The following is a 27,013-nucleotide window of genomic DNA, read 5'->3' on the forward strand; positions in this document are numbered from 1 at the left end:
ATCTATGAAAAGCGCAGAGCTAATATACTTAATGGTGAAAGACCGAAAACTTTCCCCCTAAGATCAGGGACAAGGATGCCTGCTTTCATCACTTTTGTATGGATTGTACTAGCCAAGGTGATAAGGCAAGAAATGGAAAAGGCATACAGCTTAGACTTAGAATAGCCTAGCAAGTATCCTTAAGCAAGGATACAAGATCAATATATAAAAACAAAAATCAGCTGTATTTTATGTACTATCGACCATAAAAATTCATTAACAATGACATAACAAACTTGGGAATAAACTGAACAAAAGATATGTAAGACATAAACTGATACCTACACATTGCTGAGATTGAAGACCTAAAGAACTGGAGAGAGAGCGTGCTCATGGACTGAAAGAATCAATATTGTTAAGATGACAGTTCTCTCTGTATTGAGCTACAGATTCAATGCAACCCCTATCAAAATGCCAGTAGACTTTATTCTCTCACAGAAACTGAAGAGCCGATTTTTAAATTTTTCCAGAAAAGCAAAGGGAGTAATAATAGCCTAAACCATTTTTACAAAAAGAACGAAGTTAGAACACTTACACAAAAAATTTCAGGTGTGCCTGGCTGGCTTGGTTGACAGGGTCTGTGAATACTGATCTCAGAACTGTAGGTTCAAGCCCCACATTGGATGTAGAGATTAGTTAAAAATAAAATCTTAAAAAAAATAATTCAAAATTTTACTATAATAAACACAGTGTGGTACCGCATGAGGACATAGATATAACAGGACCCAGAAATATATTTTTCATGTGTTTATGGCCAATTATTTTTTTAAGATTTTATTTGTTAAGACTGAGAGAACACGAGTGGGGGGGGGTCATTGGAAGAGGGAGAAGCAGACACCCCGTTGAGCAGGAAGCCTGATTCAGAGCTTGATCCCAGGACCCTGAGATCATGACCTGAGCCAAAGGCAGATGCTTCGTCGACTGAGCCACCCAGGTGCCCCCTATGGTCATTTTTTTTTTTTTAAAGGTTTTACTGACTTGACAGAGAACACGCACACAAGTAGGCAGAGCAGCAGGCGGAGAGAGAGGGAGAAGCAGGCTTCCTGCTGAGCTGGGAGCAAGAGGCGCGGACCCTGGGATCTTGACCCGAGCCGAAGGCAGATGCTTAACCAACTGAGCCACCCAGGTGATCCATTCTCTCGTCAATTTTTTGAACAAAGTGCCAAGATAATTCAATAGGGAAAGATAGTCTTTTCAACAAATGGTGCTTGAACAATGTGTTCCTTTATATTTTTATATATGGGAATATTCATAGAATTACTAGAACACAGGTAAGTTCCTCTATGTGGTATTTCTTCTATGTGATATTGTGACACCTGCTGGTACACAAGAATATTTCAAATTGTTAGTTATTTCTAATATCTTTAAAGAGCTTTTATTTACGTATTTATTTTTAAGATTTTATTTATTTGAGAGAGAGAGTGTGCACACATGAGCAGAGGGAAGGGACAAACAGAGGGAGAGGGAGAAGCAGGCTCCCTGATGAGCAGGGAGTCTGATGCAGGACTAGATCCCAGGACCCTGGGATCATGACCTGAGCCAAAGGCAGATGCTTAACTGACTGAGCCACCCAGGTGTCCCTCTTTAAAGAGCTTTTAGAAATAAAAAGACGGACGCCTGGGTGGCTCAGTTGGTCGGGCATTCAACTCTTGGTCTAAGCTCAGGTTGTGATCTCATGGGTTATGAGACTGACTCCTATGTAGGGCTCACACTCAGCAGGCGTGTGCTTGAAGATTCTCTCCCTCAGCCCCTCCCCCCACTCATGCATGCTTCTCTCTCTAAATATATTTTTTAAAAAAATTAAAATTGTGGGGGGCGCCTGGGTGGCTCAGTCAGTTAAGGGTCTGTCTCTGGCTCAGGTCATGATCCCGCCGTCCTGGGATTGAGCCCCACATGGGGCTCTTTGCTTGGAGGAGAGCCTGCTTCTCCCTCTGCCTCTGCTGCTCCCCCTGCTTGTGTGCTCCCTCTCTCTGACAAATAAATAAATAAAATCTTTAAAAATCTTAAAAAAAAATTTTTTTTTAAGGACTCAAGGACTCAACAGAAAATTGATCTTGTGAGATAAGAATGAACAGGAAAAGAAATGGCTAACGATATGAAAACATGCTCACCTCATTCATGTTAAGTGAGACACACAGAAAGAAAAAACCAACACTGAGATACTAATGCTCACATCAAATTGGCAAAAATCCAAAAGTCTGACACACTGTTGGTGGAGAAACACACACACTCATACATTGCTAATGGTCCTGCAAATTACCATTGTGGTTGTTGGGGATTTGGCAATACTGGTAACACTACTAATCCTTTTGACTAGCAATCCCGTATCTAGTGATCTCTCCCAAAAACAAACGGGCAAAAAATTTTTTTAAATGTAAATATGCACAAGGCTATTATCCCTCACAACATTATTTGCAACAGAAAAAGACCAGGTACAACTCAAATGTCTATCAGAAGAGGGTTGGTTAAAGAATATCAAATCCATACAGATCTGCAGATTAAAAAGCAAAACGGAGAAAGTGTGTCAAAATATATCCTATTCTTTCTGTATTTGCTTATGTGTTTAAAGCACAAAGATAAATTATAAACATTTTTTTTTAAAGATTTTATTTATTCGACAGAGACAGAGACAGCCAACGAGAGAGGGAACACAAGCAGGGGGAGTGGGAGAGGAAGAAGCAGGCTCATAGCGGAGGAGCCTGATGTGGGGCTCGATCCCAGAACGCTGGGATCACGCCCTGAGCCGAAGGCAGACGCTTAACGACTGCACCACCCAGGCGCCCCAAATTATAAACATTTTTAAATGGTTAACTACAGGGGAAAGGAAGGAACACGACGAGGGACAAAAATTAAAAGTCTTCTTTGACTATATCTAGTTTGGTAAATTTGACTTTAGAACTAGGTACATATGTTACATAATTATAAGACAAAATTAACTTTAAAAACGTGGGGATGAAGCTAGTGAATCTAAATTAGTACCAAGTGGGCAGCACAACCACACAGTGACTCCTGAAACAGTAATTTATGCATCCCTCGTGGAACAAACGCCAAGGAAAAAATCCTTGGGGCACCTGGGTGGCTCAGCTGGTTAAGCGTCTGACCCTTGATCTAAGCTCAGGTCTTGATCTCAGGGTTGTTGAGTTCAAGGCCCACGTCGGACTCCATGCTGGGTGTGGAGCCTACATTAAAAATAAATAAAAATCTTTACCTGTCGTCACATTATCAGTGGTAACGTTAGTATCCTGAGACTGCTGTGTACGTACCATGTGTTAAAGTAAATGAGTAATAATCTAATTTATTATTACTAGAATCTCTTTAGAATGGGGACTCTACATGGGAGAAAGGAAATGCAGGTGTACAAGAGAGGGAAAGTAAAATCCTTGTTTGCAGTGCAAGTATCTGTATGTACTCACAAAACATCTTAAACAAAACAAATTTTCCTCCTTTCTGCTGAAGAGGCCTGAAAACAACTACCACTCATGGCAGTGAGCATCCGATTCACCCCCGGACTGCAGTTTTGAGGTCATATTTCCTACTAAATGGAACCAAAGATTCTTGGAGAAAAGGCTGATTCTAGATGTAGACATGGGGCAAAAAAATGTACAAAGGAGGCTAGAAACACAACACCAGCTATCGAGGAAGCTATCAAAGATGTTGCAGTCATGTCAAAAGACCTGGGAACCAAGTAGTTAACAGGAACCACTGGCCAGGCCGGACCAGGGCTCCATAGGATGGGAAAAACCTAGGATTCAGGATTGCTGGCAAGGCCCGAGGGCCCATCAGGACAGCAGGAGCATTTGGGGGTCTGACAGCAATCACCATGCAAACCTCCCCCTCAATGGCATAGTGCTGGGGAACTGCCGGCCACAGGAACAGGACCGGATGGGTGAGGGCAGGCCTCATCCCACAGGCCAGAAGGGCAGAGCCGGAGGGAAGGTGCGGGGAACACACAGTGCCTACCCGAGCCGGGGTGAGTCAGCATCTGGGCTCCCTGGGATCAGTCCCCAGTCTGGCCTGTAGGGAGAGATGGGGCCCACAGAATCTCTTAAATTAAAAAAAAAAAAAAAAAAAAAAAAAGAACCACGGGCCAACGTGAGCAACAGTAAGAACAATTAACTCCAATAAGAGGAAAATAAACACATTAAAAATTTTTTGAAATTTAAAGCTCCTGAATCATAACACATTTCCCCTTCACTTGTTGTGGTTAATTTTCTCGGCCTTTTATCATTGTACCAGTAGCATTGTTTTGGGGTTGGCGGGAGTAAAATTCAAACCTTAACATACGTATTTGAAAGTAGACATTTTTCCAATACCAACCGCATGTTGTCATGTTATCTTCTGTGTTGAAAATATTCCTCTGGGACGCTGGGTGGTTCAGTCAGCGAAGTGGCTGCCTTCGGCTCAGGTCACAATCCCAGAGTCCTGCATGGGGCTCACTGTCAGCGGGGAGCCTGCTTCTCTCTCTTCTTCTGCCCCTCGCCCAACTCTCTCAAAATCTTAAAAAAAAAAAAAAAAAAAAAAAATCCCGTGAGGATGCCAGCCGTTTAATGGTACATAAAGGGACCAATTTTAATCTACTGATACCCCATATGTCAATGCTTTTTTTCCTACTAAATGGTCTACTAAATATTTAACCTCTCTATCTTCTTCAGAAATCAAAACATTAGCATGAAAATTTTCAAACATTTTGTCTTATTTTTATTTGGAAAAAGTTTACCCATGTTTGAATTATTAAATCCTAAATGACTTTATATCAAAAGAAATATCATTAATCAACTAATATAATGAATGTCAAAGAGTCTATTCATGTGTTCTTGCCAAAATGTGGCAACTTATTTTTAAAAAATAGAACTATATGTAAAAGACAAAACAAACAAAAAAACCCCACTCCAGTGGAATATATTAAATATGTTTCACCCACAAAATCATTTTCAAAACCCACAAATAGTTGATCATTATTAGAGGATAAAACAAAGGGAAAGATTGAAGCATTTTATCCTTCCTTTTATATACAAACTGAATCATGCAGTAATAAAAGAATTGAGGGCTTGGGGCGCCTGGGTAGCGCAGTCGTTAGGCATCTGCCTTCAGCTCAGGGCGTGATCCCGGCGTTCCGGGATCGAGTCCCACATCGGGCTCCTCCGCTGGGAGCCTGCTTCTTCCTCTCCCACTCTCCCTGCTTGTGTTCCCTCTCTCGCTGGCTGTCTCTATGTCAAATAAATAAATAAAATCTTAAAAAAAAAAAAAAAAGAATTGAGGGCAAATTTTTTCTTTGTATCATATTCCAGCTAATAGATAAGGAAGAAATGACAGCAAGAGACTATCACTTCTTCTGCTAAAATGGACCTGGGCAATGATTACCAATGGCTGCTAATATCAAAAAAAGAGAGACAATTAGGTTAGTAGGATAACAGCCTTACCTATAAAGCACCTTGTTTCTTTTCCATCAAGACTGAATCTGATCAAGTTTCTACACACAAGTACCAATTTATGAAACTACAGGTGTTAGCAGAACATGTAAAATTATGCCAAGAGGATGTAATCAACAAAACCCAGATTTTGGAAAACTGCAGGACAAATGACTCAAAATTGAAAAAATATATAAAGTTGTGGAAGGAGGAACCTATAATAGAGACTTAAAAGATTTATCCACCAATAGCACTGTGTAGATTTTACTTTGGTCCTGATTCAAACACAAAAATAAATATGGCTTCACACAAAAACTTGTACACAATGGTCACAGCAACATTATTTATAATAGCCAAAAAGTGGGTAAATAAAATGTGGTATATCCATACGCTGGAATTCAGCAATAAAAAAGAATGAAGTAGGGGCGCCTGGGTGGCTCAGTTGGTTAAGCATCCGACTCTTGATTTCAGTTCAGGTCTTGATCTCAGGGTCGTGAGTTCAAGCCCTGCACTGGGCTCCACACTGGGTGTGGGATCTACTTAAAAAAAAAAAAAAAATGAAGTATTTATTCATGCTATAACATGGATCGATTTTAAAAACTTTATGCTAAGTGAAGGAAGTCAGACAGAAAAGGCCATACGGTATTATCCCACTTCTACAAGATGTCCATAATAGGTGAATCCACAGACTGTATCTTAGCGGTTGCCAGGGGCTGAGTGGGAGATGGGAAGTGACTGCTAATGGATACAGGGTTTCTACTTGGGGTGATGGAATTAAGATACTGATGATGACCGTACAACTTTGTGAAAATACTATAAGCCACCGAATTGTACACTTTAAATGGGTGAATTTTATGGCATGTGAATTGTATTCCCCCAAAAAATATGGCATTGAGAATGGATGGAAATGGAAATTTAAATACCGATTTGTTACTTGGTAACACTGTTATCAGCTTATGAAAACATTTATCTTTTAGAGATACATCTTAAATATTTACAGGTTAAATATAATGCTGGGGTTTGCTTCAAAAATAATACAGGGTAGTTGGAAAACCAATATTTTGCAGCTGTCAGAGTAAGAACTGAATCAGGCAAGAACCATCACTGGATGCTGTGATGATCCTAAGATATGTCCACAAATTCTTTGATACTCTCCCTTCAAGAGTTGGTACTTAAAAAACAAAGTTGGAGCTTAATTCTTTCTTGGAATGTGGGTTGGACTCGGTGACTTCTAATGAGTAGACTGTGGTGGAAGTGAGTGTATTACCCCCAAGAGTAGGTCACAAAAGGCATTGCTCTCTCAGGGATCACTTGCTCAAGAGGAAGCCAGTCCACGCCAGGAGGACACAAAAGTAACTGTAGGGAGAGGTCCGTGTGGCAAGGAAGTGACAGTTCTGGCACTAACTTGCCAGACGCGTGAATGAACCATCTTGGAAATGGATTCTCCAGCCCTAGGCAAGCCTTCAGATGATGGCAACTTCTGGCCAACAACGAAATGTAATCTCACCAGAGATCCTGAGGCAGAACCATCCAGCCAAGCCAATTTCCAGACCCACAGACATTGTCTGAGATCACAAATATTTAAACAAGTTTTTTTTTTAAAGATTTTATTTATTTATTTGACAGAGAGACAGACAGCCAGCGAGAGAGGGAACACAAGCAGGGTGAGTGGGAGAGGAAGAAGCAGACTCTCAGCAGTGGAGCCCGATGTGGGGCTCCATCCCAGAACGCCGGGATCACGCCCTGAGCTGAAGGCAGACACCCAACGACTGAGCCACCCAGGCGCCCCATAAACAAGTAAGTTTTGACATATGTATTATGCAGCAACAGGTAAGTAAATACAGGTGCTGAATCTAAGGGAAATTTTGATGGTAAGCAGATTATCTGCATGATCTTAAAGTATCAGTGATGCAACTGGGCAACACCCCTGACCAGGGAGCAAGATCACCACCACCAGTAAGGGGCAGACGGACAAATGCCTCCACATGTGATACCCTGAGAGGGACACAACATCATCCAGGCAGTACTCTGGGCAGGAATGCCTATTTTGAATCTAATCATAAGAAAATGGTAGACAAACCCCCCAATGAGGACCATCTTATTAAAAAAAAAAAAAGAGGGATTTTTTTTTTTAAAGATTTTATTTATTTATTTGACAGAGAGAGAGAGACAGCCAGTGAGAGAGAGAACACAAGCAGGGGGAGTGGGAGAGGAAGAAGCAGGCTCCCAGCAGAGGAACCCGATGTGGGGCTCGAGCCCAGAACCCCAGGACCACACCCTGAGCTGCCGGCAGATGCTAAACGACTGAGCCACCCAGGCGCCCCAGGAAAAGAGATTTCTATTTCCAAAATATCAACGTCATAAAAGACAAAGGCTCTGGAAATGGAGGCTGACAACTGAACACAACACCCAGCCCCGACCTGGATCCTGTACCAGAGGGGAAAGAAATGCTATAAAGAGCACTACTGATAAAACCGGGGCACAAATGGTATAGAGAGAAAACCGAGTCAGTTAAATGTACTGAAGTTGGGAACTGTGGGAACTGTACTCTACGGTAGGTAAGAGACTATCCCTATTTTAAGGAAATACACAATGAAGTAGTTCAAGATGAAGGGCCAGGATATATGTAACTTACCCCCAACAGGTGGAAAAAAACTGTTTGGGGAGGGGTGTGTGTGTGTATGTGAGAGAGGGTGAGAAAAAACATACTAAAAAAGCAAATGAAATAAAATGTTAGTAACAGATGAATCCGAGGAAAGGGTTTTGCCTTACTGTTTTCATTTTTGTAACTTACCTGTATCCTTGAAATTACTTCCAAATAAAAAGTTTTAAAAATAATTCTATAGCATGGAGGGAAAAAGTGAGGGTAAAGATGAATTAAGATTGACTATAAACTGGGGCGCCTGGGTGGCGCAGTCGTTAAGCGTCTGCCTTCGGCTCAGGGCGTGATCCCGGCGTTCTGGGATTGAGCCCCACATCAGGTTCCTCTGTTAGGAGCCTGCTTCTTCCTCTCCCACTCCCCCTGCTTGTGTTCCCTCTCTCGCTGGCTGTCTCTGTCAAATAAATAAATAAATAAAATCTTAAAAAAAAAAAAAAGATTGACTATAAACTGACTATTGAAGCTGAATGGTATACTGTAAAAGGTTTATTAAACTCTGCTACTTTTGCATGTATTTGAAATCTGCCATAATAAAAGGTGAACGATAAGAGATCTGAACTTGGAAGATCCCAAGTGTCTCTTCCAGTGGTTCCATGGTCTTTCTAAAAGCATTAAAAAAAATTTTTTTTTTAGCACATTCACAATGTTGTGTAGCCATCAGCACCACCATCTCCAGAACTTTTTATCTTGCAAAACTGAATCTCTGTACCCGGTAAACAGTAACTCTCCATTCCCGCTCCCGGCAGCCTCTGGCAACCCCCCTTCTGCTTTCTGTCTCTGGGACTGTGACTACTCTAGGTACGTTACACAAGAGGAATCATACAGTATTTGTCCTTTTGTGACTGGCTTATTTCACTTGGCATTATGTCTCCAAGGCTCATCCGTGTAGCGGCATGTGCCAGAACTTCCTTCCTTTTAAAGGCTGAATAATATTCCATCGCGTGAATACCGCCCATCTTGTTTACCCACTCGGCAGTGGGTGGACACTGCTAGCTCCCACCCGTTGACGACTGTGGAAAATGCGGCCATCAACACAGTGTGCGTGCACATCTTGGAATCCTGGCTTTCAATGGTAAGCCTGGATTTTTACAAATTGTTACAGAAAGGTTATATTTTAAATTCCTCTCACCATATGAGATTTAGTCTGTCTGATGTTTTTAAGTGATCTTTAAAGGGGCAGTGATAATGCTTTTTCTGATAAAACACCAAAGTGAATGTTCTTGACCCCTGAAGCTGAGTCTGGTTTCACTTCAAGAGTTTCTTGACATGCAGTGCTACTCACACGACGATTTGAAAGTTAGTCCTGTTGGACGGATTTGATAATAGAAACCTTGCTGTAGGTTTTGGACACTGGGTAAGCATAGGGAAAAATGACCGAGGTTGGTCAAGTTCATGAGAAAGGGCATGTGAGCCTGGGTTCTCTTTAGCTGCACAGTCCTCTTCTTCGAGGCCCGAGAACTTTCCTCCCCGTGCACCCCAGTACGGCGGCACTTCTTCCTGCTCTCCTCAAGGGTTACATAATCATGCAGACCAGCATTGTGGGCCGTTTTCCCCTTGGACGGTACTTTCTGGAACTGCTAGATTTCCAGATGAGAACTGTTTATTCTGGATCAGACTTAATTTGGTCAGCTGAATTCCCTTGGGTATGGCGAGTTTTCCTTACCCTTGGCCTACTTTTCGTGGTAAAAATATCCTTTTACAGTTTCACCAAGCACGTTGTAAAACAGAAACAGTTGAAAGCACTGCTTTATTTTGCTTCCTTAGCTCCTTCTGCTCTTTCAGTACCTCAGGTACACGGTGCGTGGGAAGCTGTAACGGCAGAGGCCGGCCCTGGAAAGGAAGGTTTCGTTCTTGTCGCAATAGTCATCAAGTGCCTACTATGTGCCAGGCCCCCGATCCTCACTGTCCATCGTAACACTAGATGGTCAGCCGCAGAACAGTAGGGATGGCGATGGAGACGTGTTCAGGGCCCGAGAGGCTTCTACTCACATGCAGTGTCTTCCCTACCTCCATGTGTGCTTGGACTGTCCCGTTCCTCCAGTACAATAGCCAACTTCTCACACCGGTGTGGGAGAAACGGAGAAAAGACATAGGAAGAAGGAAGAGGAAATGCAGAGAGAAGCAAGTCGGATTCCTGCCCCACTCGGACCCGCCTATCTTTGGAGAAGTTTGGTTTTTTTTCCTGTTTTCCTCTTTTCCGCATTACCCCACTTTTCAAGGGTTAACAGCTGTCTAACATGACAGTGAGCATACTTGTTCGTATTACACTTAAGTACCATGGCAGTCCTGTTGGCTGTTCCCAAGTTTTCATTATTCGTTATAATGACACAAAACTCCATACATATACTTTTTTTCCTCCTTTTGGATTATTTCTTTGATATAAACGCTTAGGAATGGAATGCTGACCAGCCTTAGGATGAGATTAAGTCCATTTAAAATGAGTTAGATGCTCTCTTAATTAAGGAAGAGGGCCATAAAAATGTTCACTCCAGTTTTAATGACTGATCCTGCTTCTTAGAAGGCCATCTTTTTTTTTTTTTTTTTTTTTTTTAAAGTAGGCTCCACACCCAGCATGGAGCCCAACACAGGGCTTGAACTCACAACCCTGAGATCAACAGTCAGACATTTAACCAACTGAACCACCCAGGTACAAAAGGGCATATCTTTCAAAGCAATGAAACAAATGTTAGCTGAACATTCAAACACACTCAAAAAAGAACTCTTTTGGAGTGTGGGACCTTGATATTCTACAGGAAGCATGGACACCTAACTAAGGAAGGAAGAAATGGTCAAGTGCTGCGGGAAGGTGCCCACTTAAGTCAGAGTGGCCTTACTCTTCATTGATCCGAGACTTTGAGAAGCTTCCCACCGGAGAGAGTAAGTTGGCCCTTGAACAACGTGAGTTTGACTAGTGTGGGTCCACTCATACGTGGAGTTTTTTGATACGGTACAGAACTGAAATGTATTTTCTCTTATGATTTTCTTAATAACATTTTCTTTTCCCTAGCTTACTTTACTCTAAGTATACAGTATACAATACATATAACATACAAAACATACACTGATCAACTGTTTACATTATCAGTAAGGCTAGTGGTCAACAGTAGGCTGTAAGTAAGGTTTTGGGGGAGTTGAAAGTTACACGCGAGTTTTTGACTGCATGGGGGCAGGGCGGTGTCCCCAATTCCTACTCTGTTCAAGGATCAACCACTTCTTTTCCTTCCTGCATCTGCCACTTAGGGGACTTCCCCCTCCTCGCTCTCTTTTGCTTAATCCTGTATTTTCACCAAGAAACTCAGGTGGTTTTTATGCATCTCAGGCTCCTTCCAGCTTTAGCATCCCCAGAGACGGATTTCTTCCTTCGTTCTCCTCCACTACCACTCCTTACCCCTTCCTAAAGCTTTACTCACTCTGACCTGCTCCTTTACTGCATCACACGCCGTGCCCCCGCACCCCCAGGGTAGGCTAAAAATCTGCTCTTACTTATAGTGCCTCTATTCGGAATCTTACCTTCTTCACTCACTGAACGAACAGAGCAAATGCTACTTCCTCCAGGAAGCCCTCTCTGATTGTCCCAGCAGAAAGAACCGCCATGCACTTTACTGGACCTCTTAAGACACTCATCACTTTATATCAAAGTTCTGAGGTGTCCTCTTGTCTTCTGAACTCCAGACAGGACCATACTAAGTGGTTTTGTGACTGAGTGAATCTTTACTTGCTGCTGCTGGGGCTGTAGCAGAGGGGAGCTATGTTTTCAGCTGTCAGGTTGTTAACACATTTTTTTGGACTGTTGTACAGAGCATTTCAGTCCTCAAGCGCCTTTATACTATGTTTTCATATATACGCTGGCTCTCTGACATGCAGGTTTCTATGAACTAAGACACGGCGCCCATAGCAACGTTTTCAATATAGGAAACCCATTCCGTGTTCCCTAGGAATTGTGTTAGAAACTTTGGAAACACAGCCTGCTCTTTAAGGGAGAAGAATCACAGGATTTAACCTGATAACGTAAAAGGGCAAAAAACATGTTTCCCAACCAGAGCAGTATTAACTAGTATACTGCATTTACAACAAAGACCCTAAAGAAAAATGGAATTAATGGCACTCGGAATAAAAATGTTTTAAACTTTGAGTCGCAAAACAAGGGAGGTGTCACTAATGGAAAAACATACTTCGAAGGTGGGAAAATACGTAAGATTTAAAAAATTCTAGTCCTGCTGGCCCCTGTGATTTTAAATAACAACAGACTGGGTGCCGCAAAGAAATACTCATTCACCTTTATCTGTTAAAACTTTACCCGGGAATTTCCGCTTCAAAGGCATTTAGTGGGAGTGAATGATCTATTGAGGCCGAGGAGAGGAGGCACCAGTGTTTCGTGGGTGACCTTGAACAGAGGGCCGCTCAGGGTCACTGCAGCCGAAGACTGCGTGGTTTAACTTCGGTCTCAGTGGTTTCTAGGAAGTGTTGCTGAGGGACCATCTTCTAGGGCACAGCCAGGAAGAGCAGGTGGAAAGGCTGTTTTTCAAATTCTCTGCTGTCCTACTTTGACCTAATCATCCCCCAGAGCAAAGCACGTGGTTCATCTGGGAAAGTTGATCAGAAAAAAAAAAATTCCATGGATTGGAACAAATATGAATGAAAATCCAGATGGTGACTGCAGATGGACTTTTCAAATATACAAAACACTCCTTTCCTGCTTGTAAACTGTGTAGAGGAAAAGTGAGTTTTACCCAAGTTTAAACCTATCCACACAGAGCTGGTGAGAGATGTCTTCTGGTCCACTGGGCCAAGTTAAAGATGCCGGAGTGTCCCCCGTACTCCCCGAAATCACTCAGACTTGATTCTCACTAACAAGCCCCACTAAGCCCTGGCGATATCAAAGAAAAACTCATGTTGTCACAGTGACTGCTTTTTGATGGACAGCAGCATCACGGGTTCTGTTCTGGGGCCTACTGCTTGGGGCACATGTGATTTGAAGTCAGTGGAAAGCTGTGAGGCTGGGCTACTGGGGAAAGGAAAAGGTGCTGTTGGTCCAGAGAAACATCACTGAATTTATGGCCAAGGGCATTGCGATGGCAGTGCTACCCCCTCGTTGACCAACTTTCTAAAATGCAGCATCCAACCTATCTCTGGCCTGCAAGGAAGCCCTTCCAGGTTTTCCCCCTGCCTTCTCAAACAAGTCTATACCCCTTTCTCTTGGCTCGCAGAGTTCTCCCCATCCTGACCTGGCCATTTAGGTCCCAGCCACACCAAAGAACATTCACTGCTTCCAAGACTGCCTATGCTGTCTTCCCAGCCCCCGAGCCCTCTGCAGCTTACAACCTCTTCCCTCATCCGCACCTCACCCCCACAACTACCACTTAGCCTTCAGGTCTCAACTTAGGCTCCCAGGGGAGGAGACTTCTACTCGTCCCTGTCGGACAGCAGCTGGCCACCGTGACGTGCTCGAACACACCCTGGCTTACCTCTGATCTGGCCCTCTTTGTCTCCGTGGTAACTGCTCACCTGCCCCTCCTGAACAGCGAGCTCCAAGAGGGCCAGGAACCACGTGTGAGGCATGTGCTATGTGCGTGCATAGTAGGCCCTCGAACACTTGATAGGGAGAAGGCGGGGTTTAAAATGCAGTATGAGCATGAGGGACTTGGGTTGTCTTAAGAGTGGCTTCCGAGTGCAAGCAGCCAAAGATGTGCAAATCTTGGGTCTCTGGAGGCCAGTGTGCCTCTGATGCAGTGTTAAAAGTCCTTAGGGTCTATGGCTGCCCAGGACAGTTCTGGAAACCACTGGACTTTTATGTGATTGTTAGACTTGGGGAATGTCAGCCCTTCGGAGGAAAAAAATAAAGTTCCTTCATCCATCTCCATGAACCGGTGCGTAGAACCTGTAACAAAATGCGAAAAGACAAATTAAATTAGTACAACTCAGTTAATTATTTGATTTAAAGGATTCTCCTTTACTCTGACCCTATACTCTTCCCATGTTTTGGTATTAAAATGTCTTTGTATGGAGTGATAATGATTAAGATAAAGTAGTTTATTGAGTCTGTATTTGGCAAAAGAAGAAATGCCAAGACTTTTTAGCCACACTGGGAAGTCAGTCACCTCTACTCTAGATCTCTCTAAAAAAGAAATTCCAGGTGTCCAGGTGAATAAATATGAAAGGCAAAATTTAAAAGCTTCTAGAAGATTATAAGAATATCGTGACCCTGAGGTAGAGTAGGGTTTCTTAAATAAGACACAAGAAGATATAATTTCTTCTAATCATACAAGGAAAGATAGATTTAATTACAATAAGAATTCTAGTCATCAAAACACATCATAAAAGAATGAAGATAAGACACAGAATGAGATACTTGTAACATACATAACTGACAAAGAAATAGTATCCAGAATACATACACACACACACACACACACACATACACACACTCATAAAACACTCAAGCAAATAAGAAACAGACAACCTAATAGCCAAATGGGTAAAAGACTTGAATAGGCATTTAACAAAAGTAGAAATCTATATGGGTAATGAATAAATGAGGAAGTACTCAACCTTATTAGTACTCAGGAAAATGAAAATTAAAACCCACAATGAGATATCATTTCACACCCACCAGATCAGCAAAAGTTTAAATTCCTTGTGATACCAAAGCACTGGAGACAATGTGAAAACATATCCAGCAGTTTCATTCTCGTGTTTGTTTACACCCTGGAGAAGCACGCGCAGGTGCTGTGGGACACGCAAACCAGAACGGTCAGAGCAGCAGTGCTGTCCACATCAGCCCCGAACAGGCAACAGCCAAGTCCACAACGGCCGACCGGATGAACTGCGGGACGGCCGCACAATGGCACGGTATTATAAAACAACGAAAGAGAAAAATCTAAAAACCAAAATTAAGTAGAAAAAAGACTTAATACAAATGGTTGATTCTATTTATACAAGTTCAAAAAAATAGACAAAAAATAAACTATGCTGTTTGGGATACATACATAGGAAGAAGGAGGTAAAATTATAAAGAAACGATTATCTTAAAAGTGAGAGTACAAAATGCTTCTGGGGGAGTTAGAATTATCGCTGGGGAGACCCAGGGGGTGGGGCTTTTTAGGTGCTGCTAATATATTGTTTCTTACATGGGTTGTGGTTACATGAATGGTTGCTTTAGATTTATTTTAAGGTATGTTGCTTGCTTTTTTCTGTATGTGTATTTCACTTAAGTTGCCCATCTCCTTTTTAAAAAAGGTTTTACTAATTGCAAATCTCCAAGCCTGTGAAGCACCTATATACGTAGTGCTCAATGAACACTGAGGCCGAGTGTTTCAGAAAGGACTCAAAGTAGTCCTGGGAGGCTTTAAGAAGGAAGAGAGGCTGGAGCTGGGCCTTCAATTGTGGGTTCTCTCAATAATGCTTCTCTAACAATTAGGGAGTGGGAAAGTGATAACATAGCGAAGATTTTAGTTGGCCAGGGGGCTTGTGGAGGCTAGGACAGCAGTGAGAAGCTAACAGTGTTCCGGACTCTGAATCCCTCACTTAGGAATCCGGCCTTAATTCTGGAGACCAGAAGTAGACATTGAGGGATACCACGTAACAATTAAAAATACCATCATGTTTTAGGAAGATGTCTCTGGGTGTGGAGGTAGGACTGGAAACAGGGAAACCAGTTAAGGGTCACACTTAACCCACTGGTAATGTGGAAGTGGAGTTAGCAAGAGATGGGACTGAGACATGCAACTCAGGAAGAACAGTGAGAACTTAGTGATGGAGTAACTAACTTCTCCAAAAATTGCTTTTTCTGTTCTTTTCCACTCTAAAGCTAACCCTAGGGGTACAAAGGGGAACTCAAGATAGATTCTACTTTACAAGGACAAGTGGCTGAATCATGGAAGGTCAGAGCAGGACTAGCAGACTCCGATTTGATGCTGAGGCCTGACCTAAGTCTTTAAATTCCCTCCAACTACTGAAGAGAAGTGCTTGGGCAGGAGGAAGCAGGAAACGTAAAGGATGGTGGTCATAACCCAAACCAGAACAAGTGATCTAACAAACCCCAACATACTCATCGCCGGGCTTCAACAATGATCAGTATTTCCCCACAGTTCCAGTCCACATCTGTGTGCTCCAGGAGTGTGGCCGGGTCCAGGGAAAGATAAAACACATACATTTAAACGATCTGAATCTCGGTTCTTGTGTTGTGCTAGGATGTCAGCAGTTCCAAACGCAGGTGTTCACAGGATGAAGAACAAAGAGCATAACCATTCTGATCTCCTGCCTCAGGCTGTTCCCTGGCTTCAGACTCCAGGATCACACAAAGTATGTTTACGTGCAGTTCCCCAACCCTGTGGAGATTAAGCCCAGGCAGAGAAGACCTTCACGAAGGGTTGTTCCTTGGGGGGGGGAAAGCTGCTCCACAATCATAGTCCTTCTAGAGGTTACCAGATTCAATAATTGCCACTCCCATCCTATCAGAGTAAAGAATAGGCAGTTGTGACCTTGGAGGTGGGGGGGGGGGAACCATCCACCTCACCACGGCAGAGCCTGACGCCAGGTGGCAGAGGTCCTTGGAAAAGGGGAGATGCTGGCGGTGCCAAGCTTGACTGTCCCCAAATACCTCATCATCTCCGGGGTGCTAATGGTCCATGTCAGAGGACACTGGGACCTTAAACTTAACCCTGCACTCAAGGAAGTGCACCTTCCCCTGGGGCGAAGAAACCTGTCTGCTTCTGTGAAGCACATCGCAAAGCTCCTCTTTTGCAGAACAGCTGTAAGAAAAATCACAGTACATGGAAATATATATGAAAATATGCTAGGAGCCCTCAGTGGAAACGCCAAGGGCTATTCTGAAGCTTACCGGTCCAGGTGGGAAAAAAGGCTGCTCGCGACAATGTTCTATTCCCCTGGGGGTCTCTGTCAGTGAACATGTGATATTATCACACGACCAGTCTCTGTGTGGTTGTACTTTGTGCACTTAGAATTCCAGAGAAACTAAGGGGTTCTTCCTGCAGGGGTCATCACCTTAAAAACAGAGGCACCACCATAAGCAATATCAAAACAAGAGATTAAATGAGCAACGAGTCCTCTAGTTCAGTGTGTGCTGGTTTCTTACATAAAGCTGGCACTGCTGTCCAACCGTGAAGCAGGCCAGAGACCACACTGACAACATGAAGTGCACTTCTAGAAAGACAGGCCAAGTACGACTGTATGCAGGACAAACAGGATAATTTTATTCTTATTTTTCCTTAAAATAAAGATACAGTAGAAGTTTTACAATTCACTATGATTAGACGTGATTTATAATTTTAACATTTCTTTTTAAAACAAATGACAACAGAAACAAAGAACTAGTACAAATTATAAAACTACTGGAGCAAAGAGGAACTATCTTTCTGATCAAAACATGTGCGACAGCTAAACCTCCTCAGAAAACTTTCTAAGATTTCTTAGCTAAACTTTCTTAGAGAGGGTTTATGGGAAGCCTTTAATCTCAAATATTTAAACTACTTTTGGGACCACTAAATGCCTTCACCAACTTGTTAATCAAATCCTTCCTAAATTTAGGAACCGATGACCAGGTGGCCTGAAACATATAAGTCTTGATCCCATTTTTCCAGCTATAAATTATTAATATTTTAAGAAAACAAATATTTTCTAAGCACAGAAGCTTTCTAAAAAACTTCAATAACCTTCTCTGGCTCAGTACCTGACTGAAATGTTCAAATGTTTATATTGCACACAAAAAAATTTGAGCAGCATACTATGTGTGTGTGAGAAGCTGATGAAAAATAAGACTGGAAAAAAACCCCCTAAATTGTGTCCCATTTACATGATTTAAATATATAGTTTCTATATCTTTAATTAATATAAGTAAAAAGGTAAACTTTAGAACAGCACAGAAATACAAATCATTTAGAGTTTTACAAAATATACTCAACCCCTCTACGTGCACAACCGTTTAATTCTGGAGTTACCACACAAGGGAGGAGCTAATTTCTTCCCTTTCGTAGGAAAGCAGGAAGTCACGTGTACAAAGTTATTTATACGAAAAGAATAGAGATTCACATTCCTTTTCTTTGTCCTTGACAAATATTTATGGAATGTTAGAAATTATGACAAAACAATTCCAATGTCGTGAAGTCCAAAGACCTGGATGAAAAACTCCTAGTGGCACGCTGCGTTGCGTGGAATGACCATCATCTTCTAGAAGCTGGGGCTGCGTTCCCTGTCAGCCTCGGAGGCTACCACTGATCTGGGTGGAAAGGCCACAAATGCTGTGTCATCTCTGGTCAAAGAATCAGAGCATGCAAATGCTGATGCCATTTTAAGAGTCCCAACCAACTCCCCGATAAAACGATGGGCAACATTTAGCAGCTGCCATCCTAATAGGCTACCTTCCCAAACTGCTGACACAGGTAAAAGTTCACGTGGTTCAAGATCAGCCCACTGCCCCTCACGGCGCCGAGTGCTCCCCAACTCATCACCAGGCCCAGAGGGGAAAAAAGCCACTGGCTGGCTGTAACTTCCACAAAACAAAGTAAGAACAAAACCTGCCTGCCAGGGAAATCATGTTATAGCTTCATTTCAAAACTTGCATTAGTAGATTAAAATTCTAACTTCTTTGTAAAAGAATTCTTATAACCTTTAGCACATTAAATACTGCTCTCAAAATACCTTCGTTCAGATTTTAAGTACCCTGGTTCCTCAGCCTTGCAACTTCTAACTTGTCTACTTGTCTCCCTTCCTAATTTGCTTTCTCCTTGCCTTTCTAAAGTAAATTATTCTTAAAAAAAAAAAAAAAAAAAAAAAAAAAAAGCCAATGCTTAATATAGAACTCAGAAAGCAAGATAAGGTTGAGGAAAATCACATCATATGCTCTGGTCTGCTGCCCGAGGATATTTCTGCTGTTTCTTAAAGCAAAAAGTAGATGAGGATTGCGTTAGAGCTTGGGCGCTAGTACACCAGTAGTGGATCCGGGGATAGGTTAAGCATCCTGGTTACAAGAGTCAAATGCATACACAAGATAACTAAGCCTCACCATGACATGCAACTTCTATTCACTTAGCCCAGGACAGGTGGTTGGTAGCCTTAACTCTTTTCCTTCCCTATGTAAACTGTCATTACAACACCTTAGTAGGAACTAAATAATGCCAGAGACTTCTTGCCAGCACTAATTTTAAGTTACTTAGATGGCAGTGAGGCCACCGCCAAGCTACAGATGCAGCAGTCCATGTGCCTGGCACACCCTGGAGAAGCCTGGCTGACCCTAGCTCCCTCAGGCCTACTTACAAATACTAAGTTCTTAGACATAAAAGCACTGGAGCAAGCGTGGCCCAACAAAACATCCACCTTTACTAGTGAGATGTCCAAAGACGGCCTACGGTTGGCTCCCATCACTCACAGAGCCTCTGGGGTTGGCCACTCGGCTGACACCTGGAATCCCAGTCACAAGCACGGGACGAGGGGCCAGGCTACCTGCTGTCCAGTGTGCTTGCTGGCTGCTCCCAGGCCCCTGCCAACAACATATTAGCTTGTGCTTCCTAAAAACTCCAACGCCTCCCAGAACCTGAAGGAAATATAGTTACGGTCTTTTGACTACTTCTCCGACAAAAATTCTATCTTTTGAGATACTCATTTTATGTTGAAAGCCAGTTAAATGACCACCTTAAGAGTTGAACTCTTAACTAAAAACATTAACAGAAAGTTCATGTAAAAGTGTGTATTAAAATGGGGAACAAGTGATCCTAAAGTCAAGTCTAACTATTTTTATTTCAGTGGGATATCAAAGTGTGGATTGGCCTGCTTCCGAACAGTGAGAGATGGGAGTTTACCCTAAGGCCACCAACCACACAAACTGGAGCACGGACCAGCAGCGTGCTGGCTGACCTGTCACGGTGCTCTCAGCACTGGGAACTTCGGGCAGGTGAGAGGGAACAGTCGCACACGAACACACCATGACACTCCGACTAAATGATGTGGCCTCATGAAACAAGATGTTAGAATGAATTCTTTATAACCTCAGTGCGACACTGATTGAAAGTAACTTTTAAGGTTTTGTTTGGTATTACTTTCTTCTCTTCAAATAATATTTCCTGAGAAGGCTGTTTCCCAGCAGAAGAAGAATTAAGAGAGTTCTCACCATAAGCCCTTTCACACTGATTATCACTGAATTTGAGTTACTGTGCTCAGATGGAAGTACACTTTCAGATGTGCTGGACTTGTGTTAAAATACAAATTGGAAAATTTAGAGATATTTGGAATTATGTCCCTATGTCCATTTCACATGCCCTAGAAAAATGTACTTCTTACATAAACATTTCTTAATTTTTAAAAAAGATTTTATTTAAGTAGGCTCCATGCCCAGTGTGGGGCTTGAACTCATGACCCTGAGATCAAGAGTCATATGCTCTACCAACTGAGCCAGTCAGGCGCCCCATTTTTAAGGGATAAATCAAATCAATCAAGTGTTCTCCTTGATTAGATCTCTTGTTTTCCCAACGCTCTATCGTATCTAGATCATACTCACAATGTATTTTCCAAGTGTCCTTTGTTACCGAAAAAGAGTCTGTCCCCTGTAAGTACTCCCTGAGAACACCCATCCAAAGTCCCCTTGAAACGTGAATGACAGCTGCGCACAGCAGATACATGAGGTCCAGTTGTGTAAATATCTTCAGTAGAGAGCACACACGTGCATGTGTCTAAAGTGAAACCAGAGGTCCTTTGTGAAAACTGTGGCTGTGTTTTTCTCCTCTTGCCTCTTTTCTAAATGTGAGCAAAGATGAAATTTCTACTTAATATTTATGGATCATCTTGTTTTTCTTTTACAAACACTTTTATAAGGGGGGTAGGGACTGATTACAGGAGGATTTTCCACCAGGGACGTGAGAAGGCCAAACGCCCTGAAAAGCTGCATGAAGACTAAGACGAAGAAAAAAGAACCTGTACGTCTGTAAACACCCAACTGAAAACGGTTCAAAAGAAGAAACAGAAGGCACAAACTGCAGGTTAAAAAATGCTTGTAAAAGACTGCAACATAACTAGAGTTGACAGAACTAACACTGAAGCCTTCTATGTTACACACTCATGTTAAACTGCTTGAACGCCACTGTAACCGGCACCATCTCTGCACACCTACTTGCACAGTTGGGAAGAGGAAGAAAGCACAGTGACACTCCTTGATGCCTCAGAACAAGGAGTGTTTAGGACTGAGAAAGAATAAATTAAAAACATGAAACAAAACACTCCATCCTTAGAACTACTGCCTCTGGCTTTCCTGTTTCTGGGAGGAAGTGAATTAATAAATATGTTTTGTTGGTAGGAAACCAACAAACAAAAAAATCGCCTATAACTCAGCAAAGTAATAACCAAGGGCTGGACTGTACGGCCCCTTAACTTCATAAGCACATTCTAGGGCCCGAGAGAAATCAGAATAGTAATATAACTTAACCTTAGCACATATAAATTACAGTGGCCATCTGGATATTCAAACAGGAAAAGAGAACACAATTTACATAAGTAAAAACTTTTCGAAAGTAAACAAATGTATATACCATCAGAACTGAAAATTCATTAGAAGTTTCACTGTGTGTTTTCATCAGGCTCAGACTGAAATAAAAGTAGTCAATTTAAACCCCAACCTGGAAAGCCATCCCCGCCATGGCTGCGATTTCATCTTTCCAGCATCCTGCGACATTCATCTAGACAGAGGGCAACCGTCCATGTAAACAGTTCGATGTATTGGTTCCCTGCTGTGGACTTGTGGCCGATGAAGAGGAACAGTCTGGGAGCAGCAGACAGACAGGAGACTCTTAAACCTAAGGAAGTGACAGCAGCCTCTGGACACCTTGCTCAGGGCTTCCCGTCAGCTGGCTCAGTGAGACTCTGGGGGGCAGGACTGGTGAAAGTAGAAAGCCATGAAGACATAGCTGTCTTTGCACTGGAAAAAGCTCCTCCAACTGACTGGCCTGGATGGAAAGGAGGGGAAAAACAAAAGGAAAAATGTCTTCACTTTTGTTAAGAGACAGTGAAAGACCAATGCTAATTAACGAACGTTAATTTACTGTTAACATCAATATGTTAATAGTTACTAAAACACCATTTAAATTTCTAATTTCAAAACAATCCCTTTCTATGCGTGTGTCTAGAAGGAAACTGGGTAACTTCTGGGAAAAGAGCCTCTTCTCCTAACCATTCTGAAGGTGGTCAGCCGACTCTTCCCTTACCACCCACCATGCTCGGCCAGAAGTTCTCAGCACAGGCTGTGCGTCAGAATCACTTGGGAGAGCCGAGAAAGAACTATGGGCTCTCGGTAGCTTAAATCCAAGTTGATAACTGATAACCACCTACACAGGCAACAGTGGTTGGGCTACTTTCAGGAATTGTGCTTTTGTTATCTGAAACGATATTGCAGGAAATGAAGATGCCAACTGCTCTATCTGCCTCAGGTCGGTTTGGTTTTAAAAACCTTATCTCCAAAGTTGATGCTCAAGTGAAATTATTTAAGTTGAATCATATATTCCCACTATTCTTAGAGGGGGTGTGGAAGAGAACTGGCCTTAGAATGTAAATAGCAGCATCACTAAAAATGAAGTAACGACTGACATCATATAATTAAGGAGAATTTTTCTATTAAAAAATAAGGAGTCAAAAGCAGATAATTGCATAATATTGTATGGAAGTAAGTGCTTACATATTAAATTCCATTCCCTATAATAAAACGAACCCACTGCTGGGGCTATGTGCTCTACGTCTGTCTTCTAAAGGGACAGGTCTGAAGAGTACATATGCAGTTCGCTCACCCTGTCTCTTTCTCTAGGTACACAGAATCTTAGAGCTCGGAGGCCTGCACAGAGATCCCTGAGGTCCAGAGCTTTTGAATTGTGTTCAGTAAGGGTTAGTCAACCTTTCGCAGAAGTTAAGGAAGGAGATGGCTCCTATTTTCACATATTGATACGACAAAGCAAATGTGGCAAAATGTAAATAATTGGCGAATCTGAGATAATTGGGAGTTCCTTGCACACTGTTGCACCATTTAAGTTTGAAATTATGTAAAAAAAAAAAAGTTAAAAATACAGAAAAGGAATGAGACTTTTTTTTTTTTTAATGGATATGGAATGAACTTCAAAGTACTTTAACTGAAGAAAGCTACGTGCAGAAGAATGTATACAACAGCATGATACCATTTGTCTGGCTTAGGTTCTCAGGGTAATACTGGCTGCATTGAAAGAACTGGGGAGGGACGCCTGAGTGGCTCAGCAGGTTAAGCAGCTGCCTTCCGGCTCAGGTCATGATCCTAAGGTCCTGGGATCGAGTCCCACATAGGGCTCCTTGCCTAGTGCGGAACCTGCTTCTCCCTCTGCTTGTGCTTACACACTCTCTCTCTCTCTGATAAATAAACAAACAAACGAACTGGGGAGGGTTACACCTCATCCACTACTCTCTGAAAGAGTTTGTATAAAACTGGAATTATTCCTTAAATATTTGATATAATTCATAAGTGAAGCCATCTTGGCCTGGATTAAATTAGAAACCTGTGGCATAATTTTTAATTTAATTAATAGATATAGGGCTATTTAAATTTTCGATTACTTATTGCATCAGTTTTGGCAATTTGAGTCTTTCAGACAACTGGCATATTTCATCTAAATTGTCAAAAAACTGGCATAAAGTTATTCGCAATATTCCCTATAACCCTTTTAATTTCTGTAAGATCTATAGTGATGTCCCCTCTTCCATTCCCAAAACTGGTAATTTGTATCTTATTAAGTCTATAAAGGTTTTATTGATATTGTTACTCTTTTAAAATATGACCTGTTGGTTTCACGGATTTCCTTTATTTTACGGTAATACCTTAGAAGACAGCACTCCTAATGCCTACTTTATTATGGTGCTCTACTACTTCTAAAAAAAACTACAGGCAGCTTAGGACATGCTAAATCCTTGTAACAGAGGAGTGAACACATCAGAAAATTGTCTCTCTCCATCAGGTGTGGCAAAATTTGCTGAACTTTATCTGATGTCATAAGAATTTTCATGAATAAGGTGAAAACAAAACCTTTGTATTCAACCATCTTGTATTCTTATATGATACACAGATCTCTACAACTTTATGATTTTATCAATGACACACTGAGTACAGAGTAGAGATGTGTTATGATTCTAATCTGTTTCTGGCTAACGGCATGTCTTACCAACAGCTTTTCCTGTTTGTACAACATTTCGGCTGGTTGTGACCATGACGTTTCCAATTTTTTTGCCACGTTCACTGTTTTGAACAGAGCTGAGTAAAGCAAAGAAGTTTTAAGTACATTACAAAAATTCACACATACCACACCCTATAACCCCTCCAATAGAATTATTGAGAAAAGAAGCCAAATTATTTGTCATGCACCAATTAATTTAGTAACCTTTTTAAGCATGTGAACTTTCAGAAAATACTAAAATAACATGCAGACAAGCCAAAAAAAGGCCAGAAGGATGCATGGTTAGTTCTCCCTACAGTTATGATTTGCTAAAGTTACTCCACCAGAATAAAAATGGCAAATTCTGTTATTAGTTCACACCATTCTCTATGAAACAGCAGTGTTTTCACTCTGAAACATACACACTGCTGAGCTGGAGAATGTTATGCACATATTTGGTTACTATTTGAAGCACAAGTCTATCAAGTGGAGAAAAACAATTCCTAATTAGCAATGAAACACATGGCATAAACTCAGACACAAAAATTTTCCTCGTTTTTTTCCTCTAAATACTCACTGTGAGAATCTTAACTTCATGTCTGACACTGAGTACTGGCCTTGGAAAGGATGACTGTAAAACAAAGTTTGAGACTATTAGACTGTGAGTATTTTACCAATAAAGCCGCAAAACAGTGCTGTCACAAGGAAGTATCAGTAAACCTTGCAGGGGTGACTCAGCTGGGTGGGGGTGTTCTGCACATGACAGCAGGAGATCTTTACTTACAGTCTTGGGAGCTTCTTTGAGCTTATTTCTTCCCATGTAAAATACGTGTTTTTCTTCTTGGAGTGGAGGGTGAGAAAGAGGTTTGTGTTAATGCTACGCTAATGTTCTGATTATTTGGTCTGGGGCTGGGCTTAAGCATCAATGATTTTAAAAAGCTTCCCAGGATAGTCAGGGTTAGTCATTCACTTAGGCCATGGCCATGGACTGTACCTTGATTCTGCTTATAAATGCGTGCTACTGGTCATTTGAAGATCTGTGTACACCAGTAAAATCTGTACTTTCTATTTGAAAAGCAACTCAAAATGCAGGGCTTAAAAATGTCCAAAAGGGAAGAAGCATACGTGTGCGTATATATATAAAAACAGGAAACTTGACGAAACCTGTACTATAAAAGGAGTCATTAAATATCTACATTCTTATTTCACCCTGAGAGGTCTCTCTCAATGTCTAACAAAAAAAGTGACTCTAATGAAATCCATATTTACTTATAAAAACATCAAAATGCTATTTATGGCTTCTCAAAAGACAACAAATCTCCTTACTGGCCATATTAAGTGTATGTAATAACTTTACTTTTCCTGGATTCCTGAATCATAGGCTGATAGAACTGAGAGTACTTAATCATTCTTCATATTCCTGGAAAGTCCCCGTTTAAAGGATGACGCGTACCTGCTGTTTACTAAGGGAAGTTAGAGGACTGCCTTCTCTCCTCTTTTGGGGCTCGAGAAGGGGTTTCATAGATCTCAAAACTTACAATTAGTTTAGAATATGTCTAAGTTATATCCCGATAACAACTGAAGACTATCATTTTTTGTTTTTAATTTGGTGAAAATAATGAAAAACTGCTATTATATCTGTGTAATTTCCCTACCTATGTATTTCAAGTCTGTCTTCAGCTTTCTCCTCAATCTAAATAACCCCAATTTATTTACACATTTTTAAAAGTACGGTTTTACACAATCCTTTAAAACCCATTCCAGCTAAGCCTCTTGTGGACCGGTATTAAAATCTACACAGCGGCTTCAAGTTAAAGGCACCACAGCAGATGCAGAGACCGGATGAAGATCTGACCAGGTTATCAGTGCAGAGCGCTGGGGGAAGAGACCGGATGGCCCTGCAGGCCACACCACAGATGGTTGAGGTGGACCCTCACTCCCCACCCCCACCCCCACTGCATCACCACAGTGAGGGCCACCAGGCAAGCAAACTCACATCTGTTTTCCTTCATCACTCTTTAAAACACAGACCTTGTGGTTAGCGAGCGAGAATACTCTGAACTCTTAGCTCTTTCATTTAATACTATTAAGATGTTTTTGCCTTTTAATTCTGTTTTTACCACATTCAAATGCCAATAGAGGTTTCTGCTATAGCCCAGTGTGATGATTAAATTCACCAAAATTGTTGCTGAACCCAGTCATTTTCTTGATAGATGATATAAAGTTTAACAGACATGTTCTTTAAAACCCTGCTATACTTCATCCTTGTAGATGCTTCCCCAAGTTACTGTGACATAAATATCTGGATTCTGTGTGTGGGGGGAGAGAGACGGAATATTCTTTATAGCACTGCTTAAATCACATCCCCAGTCTAGCTAAGTTAAGCCCTGCTCCCGAATAACACAGCAGTCAGCACAAAGCTGGTTTTTGTCCGACTCTCACCAAAAAGTATAAGTTTAAAATACAAATGAAAACATTCAGTGTATACCTGTATCATTAAGAAAAATCATTTTAATCATTTAATTTAGAAAATAAGTCTCTAGGACGTACAGGAGTTCCCCCTTATCTTTGGAGGACACATTCTGAGACACCCAATGGATGCCTGAAACCACAGACAGTACCGAGCCCTACATAATATACTATGATTTTCCTATATATTCATACCTACGATAAAGTTTAGTTTATAAATTAGGCACAGCAAGAGATTAACAATAACTAATAATAAAATACAATTATAGCAATAC

The 27,013-nt window shown here is 41.7% G+C and overlaps 1 protein-coding gene and 1 long non-coding RNA gene across 6 annotated transcripts in view; both read right to left on the reverse strand.

Annotated features, from left to right (window-relative positions):
- Nucleotides 1-5,286, reverse strand: part of LOC123789089 (uncharacterized) — a 14,706-nt gene extending 9,420 nt beyond the window's left edge. The window contains exon 1 of the long non-coding RNA XR_006778663.2: nt 4,357-5,286. This is a non-coding gene — a long non-coding RNA (uncharacterized LOC123789089). The remainder of the gene's footprint in view (nt 1-4,356) is intronic.
- Nucleotides 5,287-7,607: 2,321 nt separating this feature from the next.
- AVL9 (AVL9 cell migration associated) overlaps nt 7,608-27,013 on the reverse strand; it is a 70,815-nt gene continuing 51,409 nt past the window's right edge. For 2 of the 5 annotated variants that reach the window (XM_045792900.2, XM_045792899.2), the window contains 3 exons: nt 24,847-24,900; nt 24,279-24,367; nt 17,297-22,052 (listed from right to left, as the gene is read on the reverse strand). In XM_045792900.2, the coding sequence (XP_045648856.1) occupies nt 21,937-22,052; nt 24,279-24,367; nt 24,847-24,900 (259 nt within the window). In that variant the 3' untranslated portion in view covers nt 17,297-21,936. Of the gene's footprint in view, nt 17,110-17,296; nt 22,055-24,275; nt 24,368-24,846; nt 24,901-27,013 lie in introns of those variants that run through there. The other 3 variants (XR_006778666.2, XR_006778664.2, XM_087860919.1) reach the window with 3 other exon arrangements.

Source organism: Ursus americanus, chromosome 3 (genome assembly GCF_024610735.1).
Source record: "Ursus americanus isolate L20-20 chromosome 3, mUrsAme1.1.p, whole genome shotgun sequence".
In the NCBI taxonomy this organism is placed as follows: domain Eukaryota; kingdom Metazoa; phylum Chordata; class Mammalia; order Carnivora; family Ursidae; genus Ursus; species Ursus americanus.